This window comes from Fukomys damarensis, unplaced genomic scaffold, assembly GCF_012274545.1.
Source record: "Fukomys damarensis isolate Sample0158 unplaced genomic scaffold, DMR_v1.0_HiC HiC_scaffold_24, whole genome shotgun sequence".
NCBI lineage: Eukaryota > Metazoa > Chordata > Mammalia > Rodentia > Bathyergidae > Fukomys > Fukomys damarensis.
In genome coordinates this window covers 68396660-68407857 of record NW_022900936.1, presented here as the reverse complement: position 1 = coordinate 68407857, position 11198 = coordinate 68396660, and the positions used below count along the sequence as shown (strand labels likewise).

The 11198-nt window shown below is 48.0% G+C and overlaps 1 protein-coding gene across 1 annotated transcript in view; it reads left to right on the top strand.

The window, feature by feature from the left end:
- Window positions 1-10520: 10520 nt before the first annotated feature.
- Window positions 10521-11198, top strand: part of Itgb5 (integrin subunit beta 5) — a 91038-nt gene continuing 90360 nt past the window's right edge. Inside the window, exon 1 of the mRNA XM_033755966.1 lies at window positions 10521-10606. Coding sequence (XP_033611857.1) covers window positions 10571-10606 — 36 coding nt within the window. The 5' untranslated portion in view covers window positions 10521-10570. The remainder of the gene's footprint in view (window positions 10607-11198) is intronic.

Here is an 11198-nt window from a genome sequence, read left to right as displayed (position 1 = left end):
AGCGGCGGCGCTGACTGCTTTCCTGTAGAGAGGCGACCCTCTGATCCCTCCGGCTCGCTGCAAACCCGAGGCGAGACCCACAGCCCGAGCGCACACCCCACCTGGGGCCTGGATGAGACCCGGGGTCTGCCTTCCCCCTGGCTTTACCCTCTGATCCCGGACCCCGCGAGCCGCGCACCGCCCTCACTGTGGGTGGAGAGCAGGGCGGTGCAAATCGCCTTAGCCTGGCGAAGCCAGGGGCTGGCGGCCGAGCCGGGGGCACTCGGTTACCTGGGTTAACCAGTTGGGAGAGGCAGTTAGGAACTCTCCCGAGGAAGGATGCACAGTGTGGACCCGGGCTGCCAGGCAAACGAGCTACTCCTACTGCCTCCAAACAAAGAAAAGAAGGAAGCTTCAAACTTTTACCTTTCCCTTAGGAAGTAATTTGCGTTGGGGTGCGCGCTTCACTTTCCAGCCGAGGTACTGGGGTGCTCTCGGGAGCCAAATGGTTGCCTGGCTGCCAGAGGGAGGTTGTTTCTCCTACCGGGTCCCCTTTACTGAGAGGCGGCAGAGGTTTCCCTGTGAGCAAACAAAAACTTCGTTCAGGCCCGGATTCAAACTTAATACAGTGGCAAGTTTCCTTTATGGGAAAATAATCACTGCGGAGCTCGAGAGTACATCCGTGCGTTCAAGACACCCATCCGGCAGCCAGTGCCAACCCCTAGCGTTTTCATGGGTCCCTGGGGAAATGGGAGAGGAGGGGGCATTATAGACTGTCACCCAGCAGTACATAGTAGGAGTGCCCTTGTCAACTAACCCTTGCTTCACAGGGACTTTGCTTTGTTTTTTTATTTGTTTTGTTTTTTGTTTTTTTGAAACACCTCTCGCTGCATAGTTCAGGCTGGCCTTGAAATCACTATGTATCCCAGGGTGTCCTCCTCAAATTCCTGGTAATACTCTTGCCTCAGCCTCTGAGTTCTGGGATTATGGATGTGCACCACCATCTCTTTTAGTTTAAAATTACGTCCTTTTCATTTTTTTCCCCCTATGAAGTTTTCCTTTACTACTACTTAGTGACAAAAGTTTTTAATTTTTTGGCAGAATAAAAACCCAGCAACTGTACATTAACTTTTCTTCTGTTTGTTTTGTTTTTTAAAATCTTCATGTTGTCTGAAATTGAAGTTTGGGGACTGCTAACGATATCTTCCAGTTTGACCTGTGATTCTAATAAAAACTCAAATATTTTTGGTTCCAAGGGATTTTTAGTTTTAGCCATTTCTTTGTTTTGTTTTATTTTTTGTAGTACCGGGGATGGAACTCAGGCCCATGCGCTTGCGAGGCAGGCAGTGGAACCACTGTGCCAAATCCCCAGCCCTCCAAGGGATTTTTAAAAGTCATTATTTTCCATTTGCATGGTGATTTCCTTTTTTCAGAGTTCATGTACAGTCTCTTGAGGGTCTTCCCTTTTGCACATGGGCCCAGGAGGACAAACAACTTTCACCTTGCCCTGCCATGGCTTGGGAGTAGTGACCAAAGACCATGGCTTTGTCTGTATGGTGCCGTTTTCCTGCCTCACTCGGCTCACACAGGGAGAAAGCACTGAGCCATCCGTGGTGGTTCATTCCAGCACCTTCAGGGTTCCCTTTTCCTCTTGTCCATCCCTGTGACTGCAGGCTCCTCTTCTGCATTTCCTGTTACAGTTCCGCCAGCCCCTGGAAGGTTGCTGACCTCTTGCCTTGGCCTTCTCCCCCTAGTGCCTCGAAACTTTGCAAGGTCAGAAACTTTGCAAGGTCAGACGGAGCCTGTGTGACTTCTCCCAGTTTCCAGTGTTGCTGAGCCAACTTGACACATTTTCTGAATTTCTTATCTTTCCCTTTTTTTTTCTTGAAGCCCTGCAGGTACTTTATGCAAAGATCCTTTCTGTCTTGCTACCAGGAACATGATCTGAAAGAAAAGGTTACTCAAAGAAAGGTGACTTGCAGGCTCTCACCAGTCTGGGTGTCTCTAGAGAGACCATGGGTAAATCCAGCAGGAAACTGACCTTAAGTTTCAGGGGCTCATGTTCCACAAGTCCCTGCCGGCTGACAGCCACTGTCCCCACCCCAGCAGAGGTATCTCTTGCTCCTTGGGATCCAGTAGCCTCTGGACTGGATCCTAGGACAAAACCCAAAGCACTGTCTAATTGGGGTGAGGCTTTTCCATGCCTCCCTTTCTCTGACCGAGGGAGGAGCTTGTTGTGCCACTGCGGGACTAGAGTCAGGTTTGCTATGATAGTTTATTTGTCAAAACCATCAAATGGTCTTTTAGCAAATGCTCCGCAAATTAAAATGCTCTGAGCACTAAACGAGCCCTTTATTTTATTTAGCAGGCTCAGACTTGGGTCGGCAGCGCCTTCCCCCCGTGGGATTGGGAGGTAGTCTCTGCTGCCTGAAGTTGGCTGGGTTTGCAGCTCCCTTCAGGCAACCAGGCCTGCACTCAGGCTTGGGCTGGAGACTGCTGTTTTAACATTTTAACTCCATCCTCCTTGAGTCATGGGGGTTTTCTAAAGGAGATTGAGGCAGAAAGGGAAGGGCCTAATTAGCCCAATTAGTATTCCTCTCCCGCTTGTTCTCCATGCTATTTAGCTACTGAGGCAACGGAGAATTAAAATATCTAAGTCTTTTGGCAGGAGGTCTTTTGTGTCCGCCTGCCCTAGTAACAACTTTTTTCTTGTCAGCCTGGTTGTGAAAATATTCTGAGAGGTTTTAGGGATATCAGTGGTGCAGGACAGTGACACAGTGTTAAAATAGCAGGGTCATGTTGGCTTGGCCAGTACAGCTGGGCTCGTGGACAGGGTCTCTCTGACAGGTATTTCTGGCTCCTGGGTCTGCAGGCTCTGGGAGGCCCATGACCATGGTTTGTTACCTGTCTTCCAGTTGGTACAGGGTGAGTGGCCTTTCTAATTGTAAAGGGCTGTGTATTCCCCGACACCCACTTGTGGGCGAGGTCTCTTCTGGCTCTTGTAGAAGCAGTGTTTGACTCCAGGGCCCCTTGGCTCACCCTGCGATGGGCACTTCAGTGTGGCACTGTGGCCTGGTGCCCTCTCTTTGCTGGGTCCCCTCCCCACCTTGCCAGATGGTTCAGAGTCGTTGACTTATCTGTGGTAGGGTTGGGCCTCCTTCTGCACTCAACTCTGTGGTTATTCCCAACTCTCAGATACCCTTCTAAAACTCCAGGTGGACCGAGGAGTTAACCCCACGATGGCTTTGATACATCCAGCCAGGCTCTGTGAGTCTCTCGCTTTTCCCTGCCTTTCTCAGGGGTTCCCTCACGTACCCGGCCATTGTGGCCTCCACTGTACCCCATCTCGCTACCCAGAGCCCTTGTGTACTCTGCCACCTTTCCAGAGCGTTCTGGGAGCTGCATAGCCGGCATACTGGCCCCACAAGCCTCTTCTCAGCGAATCCTGCTCAGCTAGGTCCCTGACTACACTCAGCCAAACCTGCCACCTCTGTCCCCTTCCTTCATATTCTCTTGTTCACTGCCCATCTCTGCCAGCCAGGGTGTGAGGTCATCGGGTACAGGGGCTTTTGTTGGGTCATGCGTCACTGTGTCTGCTGTGCCCAGAGCGGGGCCTGGCCCCGTGGGGTACAGGACGGGCGAAGGTGAGTCTTGGCACTGGGGCTGGCGTGGGAGACTTCCCATCCTCACCTGCCTGGGCCTTCTGCAGCTGGCATTGAAGTCAGGTCTGTGTGAGCAGCTTGTCAGGAGATGTTTCAGGAGGAAGAGATTGTGAGAACTGGTCAGGATGCCCTGGTTGGAGTCCTTGATAGAGGCTGCTTGATACTTTGCTATGGGAAGCCGAGCAAGGGTAAGTGATTAGCTGGAGGTCATGTGCTTGGTACTGAGTTAATCCCCTTGCCCCCTTTGTGGCAATGGCCTTAAAAAACTTTTACAAATATAGACGTTTTAGATTTACAAAAAAATTGAGAACAGAGTCTCCATATACTGCCATACTGGGCTTCGCATGTTAACATCTTACATTAGTGTGGTACATTCCTACAATTAATGAACAACAGTGCTATACTTATTAACCCAAGTCCATCCTGTATTCAGATTTCCTTAGTTTTCCCCTCTTCCTCCTCCTCTTCCTCTGGGTCCAGGCTGGCCTCAACCTTGAGATCCTCCCGTCTCAGCCTCCCAGCTTCTGGTGTCATAGTTGCGGTACCACGATGCCTGGCTTGGTTTTGGCTTTCGGTGTTCTGGGATCCCATCTAGGGTACCCCGTTACCTGGAGTTGCCCTGTCTCCCAGAGCTTCCCTTGGCTGGGACAGTTTCTCAGTGCCTCCTTGTTTTCGATGACCTTGACAGCTTTGATTATTGGTCAGTTACTGTGTAGGCCCTGCCTCTATTAGGGCTTGGCTGATATTTTTCTCTGGACCAGATGGAATGACATTTTTATTTTGTTTTGTGGTTTTGAAATTTGATCCAGGGCCTTCACACAGAGCTAGATCACTGGCCCTGTGTGTTTTTTTTGAGGCAGAATTTCATGAAGTCTAAATTATCCAGGCTGGGCACAAACTGACAGTCCTTGTGCCTCGGCCTTCCAGAGTGCTGGTATTATAGACATGTGTCACCAGGCCTGGCACATCATTTTAAAAAGTGTTATTAGGATACAGAGAGTAGTCTCTCTCCCTTTCTTGTCATCCTGTACCCCAGAGTATTCCCCTGGGGGACCCTTTTTTCTTGCACAGGTGACTCCTGCTAGGTTCTCTGTGTTAGTGATTCTGTGTACATGTGACAAACACACCTCCCCTGTTCTGCATCTTGATTTTTATTATTAATTTAGCAGCATATTGGGGTAAGCCTCACATCAGTATGCAGGGAATGGACTGCCCGATCTTTTTGATAGCTACGTAGTATTACATTATAGGACTTGCTGCTTGAAAAATAGAAGTCGTATCTGTAAAGCCAGCACTGTGGGGTGTTCAGCAGGTGCCTGAGGTGGAAACTGACTAAAGAGGGCCTTTCTAGGGCAGTGCTGGTAGACCTATGGCACATGTGTTATTTTTCTTTTAAGACAAAAGATGTCAACATAGCATTTTTTTCTATACTAAAACCTCAGTATTTGGGTTTAATTGCAGTGTTGGCACTTTGCAGTAGATAAGTGAGTTTTGGGTTGCAGTTTGGTGCTTGGTCTCTGAGATTCACCATCGTCATCGTGCACACTTGCATTTCATGGTAACATCTTTGGACGTAGGGTTAGTTATGATAAAAAAACTACAGTGTTTACATTTTTAAAAATTATTGCAGTAAAAAACACATCTCTATCATCCCTCTCCAAATAAATACACTCCCTTGCTTCAGGCCCCCTTATCCTACCATCTCTGCCACTTTCTGAAGCAGTAGTTCTGGAAGCCCTCTTTCATGAGTGTCATACTTGTGATGTCGTGGCTGCCTCAGTGTCCTGAATACATTCAAAACATTTACCTTCGTGTTGTTCTGATTTTGGGAGCGAGCCGAAAGTCCCAGTGTCAGATCCGGTGAGTGGAGTGGATGATGTTTTTACGAGGTTGCGTTTACACTGAATCGCACTTGGCAGCAGCATTCGCTGGAGTTTTGATCACATCCCATAATGACATTTGTGAAACAGGACTCTCAGAACTGCTTCAGAAAGCTACAAGAACGACAGAATAAGTGTTGGGAGCATTTTGAGGGGAATTAGTGGCCGTGTGTCTTTTACTGGAATAAGTTTTGAAGAATGTAAACACTGAGCCTGTGTTTTGATGACCCCTTGTAGTTACCAGGTTCTGTACTGGGAACCGTTGTCTGTTGGGGGAAAGATATTAGAGAGAGAGAGTTCAGGCTCAAGCAGAAGCAGCCCGGTGCTTTCAAGCCAGGAGGGTGAGTTCAGCCTGCTGTCCACTTCTGTTCCACTGCACGCTTTGATCAGGAAACCCCAGCTGCTGGACATACGCTTCAGTGGGATGTGTGGAGTGGACAGAGGCCAAATGAGGGGCTCAGCCCGGAGACTGCTGTAGGAAACCAGGCTTGGGCTGTTGGTAGCAGAGGGCCAGCTTCAGGAAGGGTTGGATTAGAAGTGTGTCTTGAAGGAATGATCGGAGGGACATGGGAGCTGCCTGGCTATGACTGATGGTAGGGGTGAGTCCGCGTGTTCCGGAAGTAGAGCGTAATTTTAGATTATGGTTTGCAGTAAACACTGGACTTGACAGTGATGACGCCAGAGGGCGGAAGTCAGTTGAAGTCGGGTTGGGAGCAGTCACCATGCAGACAGCAACCAGAGGATGTGGCCACTATCTGGGCCACCAGCTACTCTCTCTGCACCCCAGACCCCGTACTGCAACATTGGCGAACTGCAGCTGCGTAGTTTTCTATTCATCGCTTCCTTCCCTTTGGAAATGTTTATGGGTGTCCAGTGACTCATTCGGCTGAGCCGAAACTCTCGGAAGTAGTAGTAGGTGGAGAGAGGAGAGATGCCAGAGAGGATAGCTCTGACCATGGCTTCGGGTTCCAGAGCTGTATCAGCTACCTGGTACCTGGTACTCCTGGGGTGCAGGATCTGGGGCGGCATCTGGGTAACCCTAGCCTAGTGCTCAGAGTCGAGGACATGCTTAGTGCAGGGTGTCTGGCATTTGGATTTGTCCCACAGCACCCTGACCGATTGATTGATTGTACTGGGGAGAGAACCTAGCGCTTTCACACTGGCCTCTTAAATTCTTTTATTTTGAGACAGAATATTACTAGGTTACACAGGCTGAGTTCCTGTCTCACTTCTCAGTGTGTTGGAATGACGACCTGCCCCACCACACCTGCCTCAGTGAGCAGCCTTTCTTACTGCATGTGAAAGTGGAATAATACTAGAAATAACTAGTAATGCAGCATCGGTTACATTTGTTTTTATAATTGCTCAGGGTGTCTCATACCAGGTGACTGTCATCTCTGTGGATCCCTTTCAGTATCGTGCCCAACGTCTTTGAGGCGGGTAGATCAGATGACCAGAGCCCAGTCTGCTCTGTCAGACCTGGGGATGAGGAGTTCTCCCACCCTGAGCTCGAAATCCCCAGCCCATGTTCCGTTCCCAAGCTCAGTGACCAGGCTCTGGTAATAAGGAGTTGGTTGTGGATTTATGTGTTGAGCAGAGTCCTAAATTAAGGTTCTGACCTTAAATTCCTTTCTGACCTGGAGCTGTTTGAGATTTTCACCAGGACTTGAGCCCAGAGTGTCACAGCCACCCTGTATGGGGACCACCAGGCAGGCCTCCTGGCCTCCAGTATGGGCACCTGTTACCTTCCTTGTTGGAGACAGGACTCTGTTTCAAGCCATTTACTCAGCTCTTCTCCCAGTTTTTTCTTTAAAATGAGGTGACCTCACTAGTTTGTCTTAAAACACATCTAGCTCTAAGGCTTTATAGTTCCACTGTCTATGGAAAGATTTTATACATCCAGAAGAAGAGAGAGAGGGAGAGAGGAGAGAGATTGAAAGCAGATGTCATGGAGCTGAGTATATACTCAGTGTGGCTGAAAAGAGGAGGAAAGTTAACTTTTGTTCTAGATTTGATTTTTTTTTTCTATCCTCAGTAGTTCTTGGCAGGTAAGGGGATTTGACTGAAAAATGGGACTGACCTGAACCCTGTTTTCAGCACACATTCTGATTTTGAAAGGCTTCTGTACCTGTTTGGAGATCCCTGAGCGGGTCCATTTTAAAATTAGAGTGGAGGTTGTTGGAGAGAACAAGGCAGGCTCAGCTTCCCAGGAAACTGTGTTCTAAGATGTTGGCCTGATCCGGGAGGCCTTTTCCTGCTTGAAGGGTCACACATGGCACCCAGGAGTCCACTGCAGACCTGGCAGGGAGAGGGCCTCTGAGGATTCCTGCACCAATGGCCAGGCTCCCTGGCAATGGCCATGGCATCTCACAAGACAATTTCTGGGGCACGAAGGGACCCAGAATTCAAGATGGGGGCTTCCTGCTGGCAGAAACCTGTTCCCATCCCTGTGGGCTCAGAAAGCCTCCCTCCCTTTCCAGCATCTCAGGGCTGGCCAGGTGCTCCTCCTCTCTGTCCCAACTGGTGTCTTCCTTCTCATATCACAGTGCAGCTGTTCCTTGCCCTTCAGGACTTCTGTGGTTTTTACTGTCGCGACAAAGGAGAAGCAAATCAGGGGAACATTAGTTTTAGGGTTACCCCCAACCCCCCATACTTCTCTTTCACTTCTTAAATTTTTATTTATTTTTCCAGATTAATGGAGGTTGTAACACGGGAGTGTAGATATGTCTTTTCAAAATCCTGATTTCATTTCCTTTGGATGTGTCCCTAGAAGTGGGATTTCTGGACCCTTTGGGAGGTCTTCTTACTTTTTGGAGGAACTTCTGTACTGGTTTCCATAGTGGCTGTATTAATTGACATTCTCGCCAGCAGTGTACAGGGTTCTCCTTTCTCCTTGCTAACACTTAGCTCCTTAGGTCAGGCTGGCCTTGAACTCACTGTGTAGCCCCGTCTGGCCTCATGGTGTTCTTCCTGCCTCAGCCTTCCGAGTGCTGCGATTACAGGTGTGCACCACCACGCCTGCCCAGTTGGTATTGGTTACTCTGACAGCTATGAAGTGCTGGCTCATTGTGGTTTTAATTTGCATTTCCCTGATGACTAGCGATGCGGGGCTTTTTTTCTTTCATGTACCTATTGGCCATATGTATGTTTTGATTTGAGAAAACATCTATTTAGATCCTTTGCCCACTTTTTAATTGTGTTATTTGTTTTCTTACTATTGCATTGAAAGAGTTACCTATGTATTTTGGATATTACCACTTAATTAGGTGTTTAGTTTGCAAATATACTCTTGCTGGTCTTTTCTCCATGTTTTTTCCTTTGCTATGTAGAGGCTTTTAGTTTGATGCAACTTCTTTTTTCTATTTTTGTTTTTGTTTGCTGTGCTTTTGGGGTGACATCTAAAAGATCTTTGTCCAAATCAGTGTTGTGGTGCTTTCTGCCTGGGTTTTGTTCTGGAAGTTTTACACTTTCAGGCCTTGTGTTTAAGTCTTTAGTCTTCTTTGACTTGATTTCACTATTTGTGTCCATGTCTGGTTGTCCCGAAGCCTTTTTGAGATGAGGCTGGCCTTTCCTTGCTGTGTGCTCTGCTACTGTTGTTGAAGATGAGCTCGAGATAAATGTGTGGATTGATTTCTGGGCTTTCTGTTCTGTTCCATTGGTCTGGATGTCTGTTTTGTGCCAATACCTTACTGTTTTGATTACTATCTCTTTGTCGTATATTTAAAATTGGGTAGTGTGATAACACTAGCTTTATTCTTTTGTTCAAAATTTCTTTGGTTACTTGAGGTTTTCTGTGGTCCAATGTGAATTTTAGAGTTTTTCTTTTTGAAAAATTCTTTCTGTGAAAAATTCCATTGGAATTTTGATAAGGGTGACATTCAATCTATAGATAGCTTTGGGTAGACATTTTAACAGCATTCATTCTTTCAGACTGTGGGCACAGGATATCTTTCTACTTTGAGGAGGTATTTAATTTCTTTCATCTGAGCTTTATAAAGTTTTCAGTGTATAGCTCTTCCAACTCCTCGCTTAAATTTATTTCAAAATTTGTGCTTTTTGAGGCTGTTATAAATGGATTGTTTTTCTTCATTTCTTTATCAGATAGTTCCATATTAGTGTATAGAAATGCCACAGATTATCTTACAGTACATTTTTTATGGGTTTTAGTTTCTCTTCTTGGCTGTTTAATTTTTTTGGATCCTTTTTCCCCCTTGATTTGAACCCAGCTCCTAGAGCTGGGTCCCTGTATTTCTTTTCTAGCCATCTGTCCAAAGTGCTTTTGTCACCTTTTTTTTTTGCAAAGGCAGTGACTGAGAGAGACAACTGGGTCTTTAGTGCTTAAGAGGACCACATAGAGTCATTCAGAGAAAATGTGTGACCAGCAAGTCCTGCTCTTGATCCTGCAGTCTGCCCTAGATGTTTCTAGGAGAGGGGTGGTACTTTCTTGGAGGACATCTGTGCTGTTGGTGGGTGTGCGAGGTGAAACTGGGGATCGTGGTGAGCAGGGAGAAGGACGTGCCACGGATTGATCTCTTCTCCACAGTCGAGCTGGGGGTGCGGTGCTCCCCAGTTAGTGGGGTGGGAGGAAGAGGAGGAGGAGGGCTGGCCTGAGTTTGAAATAAGTAACATTTACGGTGATAAGGCAGTTAGTGCTTTGTTCATACCTGAATGAGACCCGTCTGTCCTTTCTGTCATTTTGGATGGACTGATTGTGAAGGGCCTTGGTCCTGGATGAGGGAAGGTTTGCTGAGTTGCGGGGGCGTGGGGAGCTGGAACCTAAGCACGCCCAGCAGACATAGGGTTGCTGTAAGTGTGCCCACATGGTGGAGTTGGGCCCAGCAGATGAGCCTCAGCCTGCATTTAGCATCAGGGATCCCTTAGCTTCAGACCCTCTGTTAAAGAAGGAAGCGGTCCCGGCTCCACCCTCCCCGAGCCATTCAGTGGCCCTGTCAGGCTCACAGCCAGCAAGTAATCGGTGCGTCTTTACCTTGCTCTGAAGGTCTGAACGTGTGCACCAGTGGAAGCGCCTCCTCCTGTGAAGAGTGCCTGATGATCCACCCAGAATGTGCCTGGTGCTCCAGAGAGGTATGTGGGTGGGTGGGGAGGGGAGGGGACGGAGGGGCCGTGGCCCTGCACACATTCCCTGTGCATAAAATACGCAGGGATTGGACTCTGCGGCCCCTCCCGTTACTGCCCAGGATGACAACGCATCCACTTAGGCAGATGATGAAGTGGTAGGCCAGGCCTCTTGATAGTCTTGAATGTTAGTCTCATTTTAGGACAAAGAGGCTTCCCTTCCTTTTTGTGTGGGAACCAGTTAGGACTCTCTGCTGTTTTTCTGATCTTCGGATAAGCATTCCAGGTGACCTGAGTTGATGAAGGGAGTCTGTTGTATAACAAACAGCTCAACGCATGCCTTGGGTGGGTGGTATCCCTGTAAAATTATGGCTCTGCTTTAAAAGAAGTAAGAAAATTTTGTCATGAGCCAAATACGTGAATGACCATGGCCTCAGAACACAGATTCAGGTTTTGCTGAATGACACGTCCCCCTGTTGAAGATGCATAGTCACAGAATGAAGTCATAAATCAGTGCATTCACCAGTGACTGGGAGGAGCTTCAGGTGGGGGGGCATAGCAAGGTAGAGAAAACTCTTCCACAGGTCTCAGGTGTTGGCTT